Genomic DNA, 17930 nt, shown 5'->3' with positions numbered 1-17930 from the left:
CTTTCAATTTCATTGAAGAGTTTGAGGAATATTGGTGAGTTCTGTTTTGAAGGCCTTGTATAAATCTGCTGTGAATCCATCTGTACCTGGGCTTTTCTTGGATGGGAGATCTCTTATTATAATTTCTATTTCAATGCTGGATATGGGTCTGTTTAGGAGGTTTAAATCTTCCTGGTTGAGTTTAGGGATATGAATTTTTTCTAGGAAATCATCTATTTCTTCCAAGTTCTCGAATTTGTTGGCATAAAGGTTTGCAAATAGTCCCTTATTAGGGTCTGAATCTTGGTTGTTTCTGTGGTGATGTTACCTGTTTCATCTCTGATCTTGTTTATTTGGGTGCGCTGAATTCGTTTTTTGGTCAGATTTGCTAGGGGGTCTGTCCACCTTGTTAATTTTATCAAAGAACCAACTCTTTGTTTTGTTGATTCTTTCTATTTTTTTAAACTCTAATTCACTTAATTCTGGTTTAATTTTAATTATTTGCTTCTGTCTATTGGCTTAGGATTTGGCTTGTTATTCTCTTTCAAGGAGCTTAAGGTGCTTCCTTAAGTTGTTGAATTGCTGTTTATCCAGTTTGTTGATGTAGGCATTCAGAGATGTAAATTTCCCTCTCAGTACTGCCTTTGCTGTGTCCCAGAGGAGCTGATATTTTGTGTGCTCATCTTGGTTTAATTCCATAAACATTTGGATTCCTGTTCTAATTTCTTCAATGACCCACTGATGGTTCAACAATGTCTTGTTTAGTCACCATGAATTGTAGGATTTTCTGTGGTGGCTGAGTTGAGCTTTAATTTTATTCCATTGTTGTCTGAGAGAATGCAGGGAATGACTTTGATCCTTCTGAATTTGTACAGATTTTCTTTGTGCCCTAAGATGTGATCTATTTTGGAGAATGTTCCATGTGCTGCTGAAAATAATGTGTATTCTGGTGTTGCTGGATGGAATATTCTGTAGATGTCGGTTAAGTCTAGTTGGTCTATGCAGTTGTTTATTTCTGTGGTTTCTTTGTTCAGTTTTTTTTTTTTTTTTTGCCAGTCCTGGGCCTTGGACTCAGGGCCTGAGCACTGTCCCTGGCTTCTTCCCGCTCAAGGCTAGCACTCCGCCACTTGAGCCACAGCGCCGCTTCTGGCCGTTTTCTGTATATGTGGTGCTGGGAAATCGAACCTAGGGCCTCGTGTATCCGAGGCAGGCACTCTTGCCACTAGGCTATACCCCCAGCCCTCTTTGTTCAGTTTTGGCATGTTGATCTGTCCAGAGGTGACAATAGAGTGTTAAGGTCTCCAACTATCAATGTGTTTGGATCTATGAGTGTTTTTAGAGTCAGTAGTGCTTGTTTGATGAAGTTGGGTGCTCCTGTATTTGGGGTGTAGATATTTAGGACGGTTATATCCTCTTTTAGGAGAGATCCATTTATTAGTATGTAGTAAGCTTCTTTGTCTCTTCTTACCATTTTCAATTTGATGTCAATTTTATGTGATACTAGGATTGCAATTCCAGCCTGCTATGGGGGCTGTTTTCTTGGTAGATTTAACCCAGGCTTTCACTTTTAGAAAATGTTTGCTTTTGCTGGGTAGATGTGTCTCTTGGAGGCAGCAAAAAGTTGACTCTTGATTTTTGATCCTACTTATGAGCCTATGTCATTTAATTGGAGAGTTAAGTCCGTTAATATTGAGAGTTAGGATTGAGAGATGATCGTTTGTTCCTTTCATTATAGCTATCTTTTTAAAGGCTGTGTCTTCCCTATTCTTGTCCTAATATCCTGTTTTTCTATTTTAGGGTTCATTTCTCTGTCTGTATTGTGATCTTGTTTACTTTCCATGTGTAATACATCCTAGAGGATTTTCTGTAAAGCTGGTTTGGTTTAGATATATTGTTTCAGTTTTTCCTTACTGTAGAAGACTTTTATTTGACCTTTGGCTATGAATGAAAGTTTAGCTGGTTGATAGTTATTTTTCTTTAGGGTGTGGCATACTCATTCCATGCGCTTCTTGCTTTTATGGTCTTTGCTGAGAATTCTGGAGTAATTCTGATTGTCTTTCCTTTTTATATGATTATTTTCTTCTCCCTCGCAGCTTTATGGATGCTTGACTTGGTCTCTATTGATCCTGATCTAATTACAGTGTGTCAGTGGGATGTCCTATTCTGGTCTGGTCTGTTTGGCATTCTAAATGCTTCTTGTATCTGGATAGGCCTAGCCTTCTGGGTATTTGGGAAGTTCTCTGATATTATTCTGCTGAACATATTGATTATTCCATTAACTTTTTTCTCTAGGCTTTCATAGATACCTATTAGCCATAAACTGGGCTTTCTCCTTGTATCTTGGAGCTCCAGAAGTGACGTTTTCTGATTAGATTGGTTTTGTATTGTTTTTTGTTCTTTTTCCATAGTCTAGGGAATCTTTAGTTCCTGAGATTTGATCCTCTGCTTCATCTAGTCTGCTCTGTAGGCTAGGTACTATATTTCTAATTTCCCTTCCTTCTGACTGGTCTTTCTTGATGGCTTCCATGTCTTTGCTCTAACTTTCTCTTAGGTCCTGTATGGGCTTCTTTACTTCATTAATTTGGTTCTGAGTGCTGTCTCTCAATTCTTTAGCTGGGTAGCTATCTTTTCTTTAGACTCTTGAACTTCATTTATCTTTCTATTTGTGGAGGCCATGAAATCCTCTATTAATTTTTGGGTGGATGGATGGATTAATCTTTGGCTTTCCTCCTCATGCTCTAGGATACTTTTCTGAAGAGATTCAAACTTTTTTATTATTAATTAAACATAAATTTTTTTACAAGGTGTTGTGCAAAGAGGGTGCAGTTACATAGTAGGGCAGTGTGTACATTTCTTGTGATATCTTACGACCTGTTTTTCTATCCCTTGTCTAGGTCAGGTAGACATATATGCAATATACAATGTATCAAGAACATATACAGTATTCACAGACTTGGTCTCTACTGTCTCTCCGTCTCCCTTTGTTAACAGTCATATATCAGGGAGATCATGCCCCTTTGTTTTCTGTGTTCTAGGCTTGTCTCACTCAACGTTATTTGTTCAAGTTCTGACCATTTCCCTGTGAATAACAATATTTCACCATTCCTAATCGCTATGTAGTATTCCATTGTGTGTAAGTACCATATTTTTGGATTCATTCGTCTGTGGAGGGGCATCTGGGTTGTTTCCATATGTTGGCTATTGTGAATTGTGCCACGATAAACATGGAAGTACAAATGTCTTTTTGATATCTTGGGTTTTGCTGTTTAGGATAGGTGCCTAAGAGTGGTATGGCTGGGTCATAGGGTAGGTCTATATTGAGCTTTTTGAGAAACCTCCATACTGTTCTCCAAAGTGGTTGTACTAATTTGCACTCCGACCAACAATGGGTTCCTCTTTCCCCACACCCCCTCCAGCATTTGTTGTTGTCTGAGTTCAGAGTATAGGCCATTCTAACTGGGGTGAGGTGGTATCTCAGGGTTGTTTTTATTTGCATTTCCTTTACTAGCAGGGATGTTGAGCATTTCCTCATGTGTTTCTTTGCCATTTTTATATCTTCTCTTGTGAAGTCTCTCTTTAGCTCTTTTGCCCATTTCTGAATAGGTTTATTGGGCTTGGAGGGGCTTAGTTTTTTGAGTTCTCTGTAGATGACCGATATCAGGCCTTTGTCTGTTGCTGTGCTGGTAAATATCCTTTCCCATATCGTTGGCTGTCTTTCTATTTTGGTGGCTATGACCTTAGCTGTGCAGAAACTTTTGAATTTGTAGTAGTCCCATTTGTTGAGTCTTTCCCCTATTTGTTGTGCCCCTGGGACTCTATTCAGGAAGTTCCTTCCTGTGCCTATAAGTTCTAGTGTCTTTCCTACTCTGTCCTTCAGTAGTTTCAAGGATTCAGGTCTGATGTTGAGGTCCTTGATCCATTTTGAGTTGATCTTGGTGCATGGTGATAGGCTTGGGTCTACTTTGAGTTTTCTACATATGGCTGCCCAGTTCTCCCAGCACCAGTAGTTGAAGAGGCTATGTTTATTCCATTGTATGTCTTTAGCTCCTTTGTCGAATATCAGTTGGCTGTAAGAGTGTGGTTTTATTTCTGGGTCTTCAATTCTAATCCATTGGTCTTCCGATCTGTTTTTATACCAATACCATGCTGTTTTTGTTATGATGGCCTTGTAGTAGAGCTTGAAGTCTGGTATTGTGATACCTCCTGCACTATTTTTTTTGCCTAGAATTGCTTTGGCTATTCTAGGGTTTTTGCTGTTCCATATGAATTTGTGGATTGGTTTCTCTATTTCAGTGAAAAATGTGGCTGGGATTTTGATAGGTATTGCATTGAATTTGTATAACAATTGGGGCAATATGGCCATTTTCACTATATTGATTCTGCCTACCCATGAGCATGGGAGGTCTTTCCATCTCCTTGTGTCTTCTTTGATTTCCCTGATTAAATTTTTGTAGTTTTCATTGAATAGGTCCGTCACGTCCTTGGTTAAGTTGATCCCTACGTACTTTATTCTTTTTTTGGCTACTGTAAATGGAATTGTTTCCATAATTTCCTTTTCTGTTTGGCTATTGTTGGTGTACAGAAAAGCTGCTGATTTTTGTGGATTGATTTTGTATCCTGCAACTTTGCCAAATTGGTTTATTAAGTGTAGGAGTTTGGGTACTGAGTTTTTTGGGTCCTTCAGATATAAGATCATGGCGTCTGCGAGTAGGGATAACTTGATTTCCTCCTTGCCGATATGGATCCCTTTGATGTCATCCTCTTGCCTTATTGCTATGGCTAGGGATTCCAGCACTATGTTGAACAGAAGTGGGGAGAGTGGGCATCCTTGTCTTGTTCCTGAGTTTAGGGGGAATGATTTAAGTTTCTCTCCATTTAATATGATATTAGCAGTTGGTCTGTTGTATATGGCTTTTATTGTTTTGAGGAATGTTCCATCTATTCCTGTTCTCTCCAAAGCTTTTAATAGGTATGGATGTTGTATTTTGTCAAAGGCTTTTTGGGCTTCGACTGAGATAACAATGTAATTCTTAATTTTAGATCTGTTTATGTGGTGAATTACGTTGATTGATTTACGGATGTTGAACCATCCTTGTGACTGAGGGATGAAGCCTACTTGGTCATGATGTATGATTTTCTTGATCAGTTTCTGGATCCTGTTAGCTAATATTTTATTGAGGAGCTTTGCGTCTGTGTTCATTAGTGATATTGGTCTGTAGTTCTCTTTTTTTGTTGGATCTTTGCCTGGTTTGGGAATGAGTATGATATTAGCTTCGTAGAATGAGTTTGGGATTTCTCCCTCTGTTTCTATTTCGCGGAAGTGTTTGAGGAGTATTGGTATTAGCTCCTCACTAAAGGTTTTGTAGAATTCGTTGGTGAATCCATTTGGGCCTGGGCTTTTCTTAGTAGGGAGGTTCTTGATTACCTCCTGTATCTCACCGTAAGTTATCGTTTTTTTTAGTTGATTTATTTCTTCTTGGTTCAGTTTGGGCAGTTTGTACTTCTCTAAGAATTGATCCATTTCTGTAAAATTATTGTTTTTTGCTGAGTAGAGGTTTTGGAAATAGCTCCTTATGATTGTTTGAATATCGTGTGTACTTGTTGTAATTTTTCTGGTGGAGTCCCTGATTTTACGTATATGAGTCTCTTCTCTTCTTTTTTTTGTAAGTCTTGCCAAGGGGTCTGTCAATTTTGTTTATTTTCTCAAAGAACCAGCTTTTAGTCTTATTTATTTGTTGAATGGTCTTTCTATTTTCAATCAGATTTATCTCTTCTTTAATCTTTGTGATCTCTCCCCTCCTAGTTGTTTTAGATTCTGTCATTTCTTGTTTCTCCAGTTGTTTTAGTTTCATTGTGAGGGTATTCACCTGCTCTGCTTCCATTCTTTAAATGTGGGTGCTGAGTGCAATGATCTTGCCCCTCAGTACTGCCTTAGCTGTATCCCATAGGTTTCTTGGTGATGTGTTTTGTTTGTCATTGTGGCTTATGAATTCGTTGAGTTCATCTTTAATTTGGTCTGTGGCCCAAGTGTTGGATAGCAGCGTGGCATTTAGCCTCCAAGAGTGTGTATAGCCTCTGTGGTATCCTTTGTTGTTGAGGGTTACCTTTAATCCACTGTGATCAGATATAATACATAGAATGATGTCAATACTTTTGTATTTGCTGAGGTTCTTTGTGTGGGCTGTGACGTGGTCTATTTTGGAATATGATCCATGGGCTGCTGAAAAGAAGGTGTATTGGGTCTCTGTAGGGTGGAAAGTTCTATATAGGTCTGTTAGATCCATTTGGGAAATGGTGTTATTTAGGTCCTCAGCTCCCTTACTAATCCTCTGGGTGTTGGATCTGTCTCTTGGAGAGAGAGGAGTATTAAAGTCACCCACTATGATTGTGTTTGCATCTATCTTGCTCTGTAATTCTGTGAGAATTTGCTTGACATATGTAGGGCCTCTTTTGTTCGGTGAGGATACATTTATCACCGTGATTTCTTGATTCTGGATTTTTCCTTGTATTAATATGTAGTGTCCTTCTTTGTCTTTTTGAGTGGACTTTAATGAGAAGTCCAGCTTGTCTGAGATCAGAATGGCTACACCTGCCGTTTTGGTGGGTGCATTTGCTTGGTAGATCTTGCTCTATCCTTTCATTCGAAGCCTGTTTTTGTCCCTTGCTGTAAGGTGGGTCTCTTGTAGACAGCAGATGTCAACTTTTTGTTTGAGAATCCATTCTGCCAGTCTGCTCCTCTTTATTGGGGTGTTTAAACCATTTATATTTAAAGAGATCAAGGATAAGGGTGTTTTTTCTCCTTCCATTTTCTTGTTGGGCTGTTTTTTCCTCTTTTTTTTCCCCTGTCTTTAGTGAGCTGGTCTTTCTGCTGGACTTTGGCTATTGAAGTTTCTTTCTGATTCTGTCTTTGTGTCTTTTACGATCTCTGTTGGGTGGGGCTCCCCTCTTAATATTCGCTGGAGGGCTGGTTTTTTATTCACATATTCCTTTAGCTCCTCTTTGTTGTGGAAAGATCTGGTTCTCCCTTCGAATGTGAACTCCAATTTCGCTGGATATTTGATCCGAGGTTGTAAATTGTTATTCTGAAGTACTTGGATGGTGTTCTTCCACTCACTTCGAGCTTGGTAAGTTTGTGTGGATAAGTCGGATGTTATTGGAATCCTCTTCCCATCGAAGAAAGTTTCCTTCTTAGCTTTAGCTGAATTCAGAATTTGCTCTTTAATCTTGAGGTCTGTAGTCTTGAATATTATGTGCCTTGGGGTGGCTTTCCTGGGGTCTGGCCTGCCAGGTGTCCTATAGGCTTTGGTTACCTGGATGGGGTCCCCTGTGAGATTGGGGAAATTTTCTGCAATAATTTATTGAGAACATGATTAAGCCCTCTGTTCTGGTATTTGGCTCCTTGTTCTATTCCAATGATGCGCAGATTATATCTCTTGTCTTTGTCCATTAGTTCTTGGATTAGTCTTCCCTGAAGCTTCACCTTTTCTTGGAGTGTGGTCATTTTCTTGTTGTCAGCTGCTTCATCGTCCAGGCGAGAGATCCTGGATTCTATATGGTCCACTCTTTGTGTTATGGTTTCAATTGCAGAGTTTATGGATGTCAGAGAGCTATTTATGGTTGTCATATCAGCTCTGATGGTGGAAATTTCTTCCTTTAAAGAGTTGTATTTTAAAGAGTTGTATTTTAAAGAGTTGTATTTTAAATCTATTTTTTCATGCATTTCAATTCTCCTTTTCTTTAAAGGAGGCTTGCATTGTATCCATTTTTGCTTCCATTTCTTTAATTGAGGCTTGCATTGTATCCATTTTTGCTTCCATTTCTTTCTTGGCTTCCTTGGTGTCCTTCTAGATTTCCGCTCTAAACTCCTGGAATTGTTTTCTGATTTCATTTCTGACGCTTTTGATCATTCCTGTTAACATGGCCTCATTTGCTTTTTTAGTCTCCATCTCCTCTTCTCTCGTGCTGCTTTTTGGAGCTGGCGAGTTGGCTTGCCCTTTGATGAACTGAGTTATGTTTCTTGGTGATTTGCACATCTGGAGGTCTGTGTAGGTCTTCCCTCCCTTCTGTGTAGGCGTGTCGATGGCAGCAGGTGCTGTCGCTGTGGCCCCGCCCACCAGTGCAGGGTACGCCTACCAGAGTGGGCGCTGTTGCCGGGGGCCCCGCCCTCCTGTGTGCTGTGCGTCCACTACAACAGGCACTTTAGCGGGATATGCCCCCCAGAGCGAGCCCTGGGTTGTTGGGTTGTGCTTGCGCCCTCCCGCGAGTCCATTGGGGGGGGGCGGTATGTGTGGGTCCCAGTGGGATCGACTGTCCGAGTGTGGCTTGGCACCCTCAGACCTCGCCTCCGCTGTGATGGGGTGACGTGATCAGGCTCAGGTAGCCCTGCTGGGCTGGTATTGCCCACCAGCGCCTGTGATTTTAGTTGTAAGAGTCTGCGAGGTCCAAGCGCCTCGGGTGGGGCTTGCACTGCCGGCCATCCCAGGGCCCCTGTTGGGAAGGGGGCGGGGCCGGTTCTGCCAGTTCAGGAACCTGTGGGGCCTTGGGGCTGCTCCGCCCTTTCCCTGCTAAACTGACTTCCCAGCGCCTGATGGGGGCTCCCAGCCTGATTTGGGGCTTCTTTGTTCCCTTGGGGTGGGGAGGGGGAGTGAGGGAGATCTAGCTTCTTTGTCGTGCTTGGGTCTCTGATAGCTGGTCTCCCGTTGGGGGAGGGTAATGGGGGACTCACTTTTGCTGCTTTGTGTGTGTGTCCCGTGCAGCCGTTGGCCCTTCAGGGGTTGGCGAAGTGTCGTGGTGGCTTCCCCGGTTCCCTCTTTCTGCCGCTGGGTTCCCTTGTCCCAACCCGGTGTGGACCTGAACTTCTCGTCGCTGCCGGTGTGTGTCTTGGTCAGCACCCTGCCTTGTGTCCGTGGGGTCTCCCGCTATATGAATTCTGCGCTCCTGGCAGCCTGTCTGCCAATCGCTGGGTTCCCCTTTCCCAGCCTGGTCCTGTTTGGGCCTTGGTTTGCTGGTTGGGGGAGGGTGCCCCGGAGATTCTCCAGCTCCCTGTAGGTTTTCGGTTCTTCTTTTTTGCTCCTTTTTGTTTACCTGCATTTCTCCACTGCTTCTGGCTGCTGGTTTTGCTGGGTTCTTGATGGATTGTTGGGTGTTGGAGTTCCCAGCTCGCTATTCAGTTGGAGCGAGTCGGGGTGCCTTCCTATTCTGTCGGTGCCATCTTTCTCTCCCTCTCAAACTTTTCATTTAAAAATTTTATCAGTATAGTTTGTAGAGCATTTTGAGGGTTCCTTTCTAGATGTTTGATTGGACTGCTCTGCTTCTTGCTTATTTTGAGTGGGAGATGAGATTCTTTGAGTTCCCATCTTTCTGGTGCTTCTTCTACTCATTTGGAAAGGTAATGCCAATCTACAAGCACCTGTGAGCACTCTTTGAGACCTAAAGCATCCATTACCAAGCAGTGTTGTATAATTCTTACAGGTTCACAATCATATACAGATACCTTCCCTCTCTTCTTTTTATATAAAAGCAGATTTGGTGTCTCCACAGAATACAATTTTAATATAACAACCAACCCTGAGCCCTGTATTCAGTAGTTACTTGTTTACGGTTATGACCACATGAGCAATTTAGTCCTTTGTGTGTTTGTTTGTTTGCATTTTGGGTTTTTGCCAGTCCTGGGGCTTCAACTCAGGGCCTGAGCACTGTCCCTGGCTTCTTTCTGCTCAAGGCTAGCACTATACCACTTGAGCCCCTGCAATTTTGTTCTTACATTTAGTTCTTTTGGGACTGGTGTGACTTCTCTAAGAACCCCTTTGACTCACTCAGATTGAACAGGGATACCTTCTATCTAGTTTGCTGATAACCAGGGGTCAATGGAGTCTGGAGATCCTGGAAATAAATTTAGGAGGGTAAGTTAGGAGTAGTGAAGAGAACTGAGTAAAAGGAATGGGGATCATGATTTTGGTTTAGTTTCAGTGAAGTGGAAAGGTGGAGAAGAGTAGAATGGGTAGAAAGAACAGGATTAAAATGATAAACAATGGAAGGTCAACAGAAAAGAGTAAAGTTATTAGTCAAAGAAAAGTAATTTTAAAGAAAAAAATGAGAAAAGAGAAACAAAGAAAAACTGCATAAAAAGCCCACAAAACAAGAAATATAACCAAAAACAAAACAACAAACAAATACAACTCAAAAATGAAAGATAAAAAAATAAAAAAAAATGGATAGGAAACAACAAGAACAGACAACTATGCAAATCAAAAGGGAGTCTTCCTTGTTTAGGCGGGCTCTTTCCTGTCTCTGGTTTCCTTGTGATGGTCTAGAGTCTATTTTCCTGCTGCTTGGCTGGTTTGATTTACTTTCAGCTTGGAGGGGGTGGATCTGCTCTGACCCTCCCCCCTATTAGTTAAATCCTGGGGCTCTGTGGTTTGCACAGCTTGCAGATAGGAAATGGGCATCTTCTGTAGTTGGGGGATGCTGAACATCTCAGGAACCATGGCTCCTCCCATCTGCTGTGGGGAAGCTGCCTTTAAGGCCTGCCTCTGACTATGCAGCGCACTCAGCAGGGCGGGGCACCATGGACCTGGCTTAAGTGGCTGAGGGCCACTTGCCCCAGGGAGGTTCCTCCCTTCTGGGTGGGGCGACCTTCTCCTGAGCAGAGGTGGCTGTGGAATTCAACTCAGTTTGCTGGAAAGAATTGGGCATCCTGTCTAATGTGGATGTTTATTTGTCTTGGGAATCATTACTCCCCTGTCTGTTTGTTCCATGCCACCAGTAGCTGCTTGCTGCTTTTGGTTTGATGTTAGAAATTCTGTCTCCAGCCGCAGTGTCCACAGCGCAGGGAGGGGCAGGGTAGGGTGGGGCACCTCTCGCTGAGTTTACCTGAGTCTGTGAGCCTGGGCCTGGGAAGAGATCCTCCCACGGGGGGAGGGACCTTCTTCTGGGCAGAGCTAGCTCTCACTGTTCAGTTACTCTTGCCCTTTTCAAAGATGGCCCCTTCTTCCTCGCTTTCCCCTGGCCTACTTTAGTTCCAGTCTGCTCTGGCCTACTCTGTGCCAGAGTCAAAGATGGTGCTTCACTCTGGCGGTAAAGAATGGGATACCTTCCAGTTGCTGCTCTGTTTGCACGAGTGAGAATGTCTTTCATGGGGTACTCATGCTTTCTCTGTGATTTTGGCCTGTCCATGCTCAGCCTGTGATCCACATATGTCTGCTGCTATCTGGAGGATTTCTTCCTGGTCGCCATTGTGTGGCTTAGGTGTGTGGAGTGCTGGGCACTGTGTACGTAGGAGTCGGTGTGGCGCAGGGATGGGACATTGCCCAGAGCTCAAATCTGTGCTTTCAGGCCAGAAAAGTTGATTTTTCTTTCCTGACAAGAATGCCTATACTGTTACAACTTACTTGGGCTGTCTTTCTAGGAGTAAAAGTTTCTCTGGAATGCTAAAATGGGATGTCAGAGGGAACTTAACTAGGGCTCTACTGCTCCTCTGCTGTCTTCCCAGAAGTCCCATAGTTCTCTTAGTCTCTTAGTCTCTTAGTCTCATAGTTCTTTCTTATCTCTTCTTTTCCTTTACTCTTCCACCTTTTTAGTAGACTCCTTTTTACTCTCATTACTTTGTTTATTTGCTTTGCTTTGTTTGGCTTCTCTTTACCTTCCATAAAGGAGAAAAATCATGTAATACTGCTTTTGAGGAACTGGCTTATTTCACTTAACATGATGGTCTCCATCCAGCTCCATCTTTTTTTTCAGCAAATGACAGAATTTAATTTTTTTTAATGGTCGAGTAAAATGCCATTGTGTATACATACCACAAATTTCTATAAAAGTTGCCTCTTCATTTGCTTTTGACAAATGGACATTATCAACTAGCCTCGGGGAATAAATGCAAGATTTTCATCTCATGGAAATCTCATCACAGCCTTTAAAGACAGGTATTTCTAACTATTTATGGCTAGAGACATTGGCAGTGTCACCCTGAGAAGTAGTCACTGCTGCATATTTGCACGCCCCCTGCTTCTTCCCTCTTCTTTCTCTGCTGCTCTGAATTTCTCCAGTCAAGCTAGGATGTTTTAGTATATGTTCACTCTTTCTCTTCTGTCAGTGATCACGTCCTGACAATTATTAGCAATTGTTTATTTTTCAGTGGTAAATTACCTGATGACAAGTGGACAGTTTTTGGGATCAAGATGGTCCCAGTGGAAGCTTAGCTCATTTCTGTGTCCTGACAGGTTCTGTGATCATTTTAAGGTTTCACCTTTTAGCTAGATAACCTTAAAGATAACAGATACTAGCAGATAGTGGTGGTAGACAGAACAACAATTTACATCTTTTAACTGACTAGGTTTTTTGTTTCCTATACACTGTTTTTTTGTTGTCGTTTTTTAAATCGCAACTTTTATCAGTTACTGTTAACTGGTGCTAGGAATAGCACTTTTTTTTTTGTAGTGTCAGTCTGGTGTTGAAATCACAGGTGGGCCTCTTGTTATCCTCCTGATTCTGTCTTCTGAGCACTGGGATTATAACAGGTGTGTGCCGCCACGTCTAACAGAAATGCCATGTTTTTATTCTATACTATGAGTTTGTTTGCCTGTGGAAACTTACCATTTCTTAGGAAACACCTTACCATCTCTTACATCTGATTCATCAGTGCTTGATTCTGATCTTCCCAACAGCCTTCGCCAGTCACAGTGAGTGAGCCCAGGGGCAGAAACGAGTCTGTGCCTCTTATTCTCATCAGGGAAAAGGGGACCTACGGGATGGTCACTGTGACTTTTGAGGTAAGCTTGACTGGATAATAACACTTTAGAATCCATATCAGATGGCTGCAATTTTGTAAATCAAAGCCTTTATATTATCAAAAAATATTTAATGAAAATAAAATAAAGACAAATACTTTTGCTATCTGGTAAATTTCACAGTAGAAAAGTGTTTTGCTTACTGCTTTTGCATATGAAGTTTATATGACACAGAAATATTTTAGATAGGATAAAATTGTAAGCCAGAATAGAGAATAATAATGTTTTATAGAATCATTATGATAAATATTTACTAGGATATATATGGCTTATTTTAGGTTTGTAAAGCAGTATTTAACATATGGTCACCCCTCTATATTTTCCAAGACTGAAAGGATAATAATAATAGAAATTATCTCCACTATAGTGCCCCATGGGAGTTATAGTATTTACATAAATATGGCAATTTCTCAAATGATAGCTATAATCCCTCATTTTACTCTCTACTGATTGATCATTTTATCACCAAACTGTCATTCTGTGGATTCACAGTTAAAGATTCAACTAATTTTTATGCCTTATCAGTTTGATAGTCAAATGTGCTGTTTTCAACTTATGATAAACACTTGAAAGTTCCTTTTTTTAAAAAAGTTTTTATTATAAAACTGGTGTGCAGAGAGGTTACAGTTTCATACGTTAGGCATTGGATACATTTCTTGTACTGTTTGTTACTTTGTCCCTCATACCCCCTCCCCCCTATCTTAATTATTAGTTGTAATTTCTTTAGAGCAGATGTTTTGAGTTGTGAAACATAATTGTGTTGAACCAAAAGTTCAGTTGTGTACATGGATGTGTAGGATTCTACCTAATGAATTATATATGAGCATAAGGTAGCATAAGGTAATAATGACTGAAATATATAGTAAATTCTCCACAGGAAACTGTAAGCAGTTTTTCATATAATTAAGAAGAATGAGGGATTGGATGGGTAGGGAAGGGTGATGATGTTGAAGGGATTACATTGATCAAGATATGTTGTCACAAACTGCATTGCTAAACAGCAACTCCTTTATATAGCTACTTAAAGAGAAAAAATTTAAAAAGAGTATGTACTTAGATAATAAAGTTTTGAAGATACTTCTTAATAAATATGGGAAAAGTAGAAAATATGTAGGAAGATACGCTACTCAGGTTATAGTATTTTCAATTTATTTAAGGTAAGTTATTTTATTGGATCTATAACATGTTATTTTGTTTAAATAATTACAGATAACATTTTGGAAACATTTTATATTGCTATATGCAATATCATTCATCACTTGTTTCTTCCCCATTACTATAGGTTCATGTGGCTGGTGTGTTATTTCTATTGCTATGTGCTTAGAACCTCAAACAGTTCAGGAATAGACTATAGAAAATACTTTCTTAAATGAATGAATGCATGTTCTCCTTCAGTCTGTGAAATTAAAATTATTATGTTCACTTTACAGATGAGGAAAATTCTGTACAGCATTGTTCGATAACTTGCCAAGGCTGCACCACTTGTGATGGAACTGATATATAATTTCATTTCCTAAGGGAATTTACTGGTCTTCAATATTCTTCTTCCTCCCTCCTCTCTCCTCTGTCCTCCTCCTCCTCCTCCTCCTCCTCCTCCTCCTCCTCCTCCTCCTCCTCCTCCTCCTCCTCCTCTTCCTCCTCCTCCTCCTCCTCCTCTTCCTCCTTCTTCCTTTGCCAGTCCTGGGGCCTGAACTCAAGGCCTGAGCACTGTCTCTGGCTTTTTTTTTTGCTCAAGGCTAGCACTCTACCACTTGAGCCACAGTGCCATTTCCACTTTTTCTGTTTATGTGGTACTGAGGAATTGAACCCAGGGCTTCATTTATATGAGGCAAGCACTCTACCACTGGGCCATATTCCCAGCTCCTATTCTTCTTATAAAGAAGTATTTTTAGAGCTTCCCTCAGGTTGAATATAATGACTGAGACAAATACAGAAATTATAGAAGCTACATAAAGTCAATTATGGTCAAGACATATAGTTACATTATAGACCCTGTTGATTACAAAAATAGATTTACAATAGGATTGTAAAATAATTGTGAAACACTTTCCATAAACTTCAGAGTTTTGTTGGCTGACATCACAATGATGCTTTTTACTCTTTTGAAATAATTTGTGATTGATGATGCTGTATATTTCTTTGCAGATAGGAGATGGCCCAAATGCCCCAGAAGAAGACTTAAGTCCAATTAGGGGGAATATCACCTTTCCTCCTGGCAGAGCAATAGTCATTTATAACTTGACAGTTCTTGATGATGAGGTAGGACAATGTTAAACACACTGCATGCTATACAAAGTTTTAGGGCACGTCATATCAAGTATTAAGTTAAATGTGAATGGTCTTTTGCAAAGTGCAACTATTTTACTTCAGCTATGAATGTCTAACTACTTGGGGAAAGAGCTTGTTAATATTGAGCTGTCTATTTGGGGACATAGCTTTGGGGAGAATGATTAATGATACATTTTATTTGTAAAGTTAAAAGACCTCAATTAAATCACACTTTTTATTTGTTGAGACAAGTAGGCTTACTTTGTAATATTGCTACTGATGGGAAAAATTATGTTTTTCTTTAAGCTTTCTTTTTTAAAATAAAACTTGTAGCTTTTAAGCAAAGTTTGAGGGGATGGGAATATGGCCTGTGGTAAAGTGCTCGCCTCGTATACATGAATTCCTGAGTTCGATTCCTCAGCACCATATATATATATATATATATATATATACACATATACATACATACATACATACATACATACATATACATACATATATATGTATGTGTATATATATATATATGTATATATACACACATATGCCAGAAGAGGTGCAGTGGCTCAAGTGGTAGAGTGCTAGCCTTGAGCAAAAAGAAGCCAGGGACAGTGCTCAAGCTCTGAGTTCAAGCCCCAGGACTGGCAAAAAAAGAAAAGTTTGAGGTGCACGTGGAGAGCTTCCCAGCATATATGTAGTGATTCTGACAGCTTGCTCTCCAAAGAGCATAATGTGTATTTTAAAAAACATGACTCATATCATATTATTTGATATCTGAGTTAGAAAATGGTTAAGGAGAAGAAAGCAATTAGTGTTGAAAGTGAACAGTTATGTGATGTTCACTATATTATTTCAGATTCTGGGATTATTAAACTTGTTCTGGTACTGGGAATTAAACTCAGGCCTCTGAGCTCACTCAGCTTTCTATTCACAGCTTATACTCTGCCACTTAAGCCATGCCTCTATTCTAATATTTTTCTAGCTCATTGGAGAGGGAGTCTCACAGATTTTCTGTGAGAAAAGTCACCCACCTCTAGCCCTATTATTAGACTTTGGATACCATTTCTGACCTATCAACTTTATAACAATTATAAGACTTTATGTCTATTTCTGATATGTAATCTTTATAGTTACCTAAATCTCATTAATTTTAGAAGAAATAACTGTTTCATTAATTCCTCATGCCATTGCTTTATGAATACTTTGGTAAATGGAGACTAAAAGAGCTTCTCTCTACTTTTTCCTTTAAGTTATTTGTTATATTTGCATAATTGCATTAAAACATAGTTACTTCTCGTGCTTTACATTTTCTAGTTTTGCTATTAATGTTTTGCTATGGTTTCTATTTATTTGATAGGAGCCAGAAAATGACGAGATATTTTTTATTCAATTGAAAAGGGTAGAAGGAGGAGCAGAAATTAACACCTCTAGGAATTCAGTTGAGATCATCATCAAGAAAAATGATGGCCCTGTGAGGTTCATACAGACTGTCTATTTGGTATCCGAGGAAAACCATATACTCTCTATTCCAGTAGTTCGGGGAAAGGATAACAATGGAAATCTGATTGGATCTGACCAGTATGAAGTTTCAATCCGATACACAGTTATAACTGGGAATTCAACAGTACATGCTCAGCGAAACTTGGACTTCATTGATCTTCAGCCAAACACAACCATTGTTTTTCCACCTTTTGCTTATGAAGCACATCTGCAATTTCAAATAATTGATGACAGTATACCAGAGATTTCAGAGTCATTTCACATCATGTTACTAAAGGGTACCTTGCAGGGGGACGCTGTGCTAACAGGCCCTCACAGTGTACAAGTCACCATCAAGCCAAATGACAAACCTTATGGAGTTCTTTCATTCAATAGTATTTTGTTTGAAAAGCCAATTATAATTAATGAAGACACAACATCAAGGTATGATTTATTTTCAACCTGCTGCTACTACTGTTTTAACACACACTATATACATATATATACACACATACATACATACATGCATACATACATACATACATACACATACATACATGTATATTGCCATACTAGAGTTTGAAATCAGGTCTTTGTGCTTGTTAGCCATGCAGTATACTACTGATACAATGTCCCCAGCCAGTTTTACTTAATTATTTTTCAAATCGGACTTTGTCCTTATGATCAGTCAAGCCTGGGTCACAATTTTATTTCCATCCCATGTAGATAGGAAAAGAGGCATGCATCACTGTCGGGGTCTTTATCCTCCAGTGCTCTCCTGACCTTCAGGAGAGATGGGGAAGCCTGCCCTGACTGGGGTGGGCCAAGAAAAGAGAAGGGTTGACGGACCACCCGTACCCAGCCCCCCCTCACCGGAGGACAATAAGACGCGTCCGGGAGAATGTCTCGTGCACGTCTTGCTTTATTAAAATATGTTCTGCTCTTAAATAGGTCAGAGAGCAGCAGGAAGGGGAGGGGTGTATGTGCACCTATCTAGGGACTGTGAAGGGAGGCCTGAGCTGTCCGTCAAGAGTGGAGGGTGGAGAGACCAATCCTAAGAGGCAGCCTAATTCTACATCACAGCCCACAGGACCGCCTCCAGGTTCACCACCAGGTGCCATCTTGGCCACACGTGGTCCCAAGGCTGGAAGGCGGGGCCAACTAAGACCACCTTTCTTGGTTGTGGCATAACAGCTGCACGTGGCCCCAGAGCTGGGAAACAGGCGGGGCCAGCTGGGACCTCCTCTTTCTGACACAAGGCATCTGGGCATGCCCCAAACACCACCATGCTCAGATGTTATTCCTTCAGATGTGGATATTGCTTGTTTTGCTTAGTCTGGCCTTGAACCCTATTCCTCCTAATCTCCATTTCCCATACTGTTAAGATGACAGGTGTGAACCATCCTGTCTAGCCATCTGACT

General features: G+C 40.6%; 1 protein-coding gene across 1 annotated transcript in view; it reads left to right on the top strand.

The window, feature by feature from the left end:
• The window catches only part of Adgrv1 (adhesion G protein-coupled receptor V1), a 496777-nt gene that overhangs the window by 7617 nt on the left and 471230 nt on the right, over window positions 1-17930 (top strand). Inside the window, exons 4-6 of the mRNA XM_048331390.1 lie at window positions 12642-12746; window positions 14910-15023; window positions 16387-16952. Of these exons, the coding sequence (XP_048187347.1) occupies window positions 12642-12746; window positions 14910-15023; window positions 16387-16952 (785 nt within the window). The remainder of the gene's footprint in view (window positions 1-12641; window positions 12747-14909; window positions 15024-16386; window positions 16953-17930) is intronic.

Source organism: Perognathus longimembris, chromosome 22 (assembly GCF_023159225.1).
Source record: "Perognathus longimembris pacificus isolate PPM17 chromosome 22, ASM2315922v1, whole genome shotgun sequence".
Lineage (NCBI taxonomy): Eukaryota > Metazoa > Chordata > Mammalia > Rodentia > Heteromyidae > Perognathus > Perognathus longimembris.
This window is presented reverse-complemented; position numbering and strand designations above follow the sequence as displayed.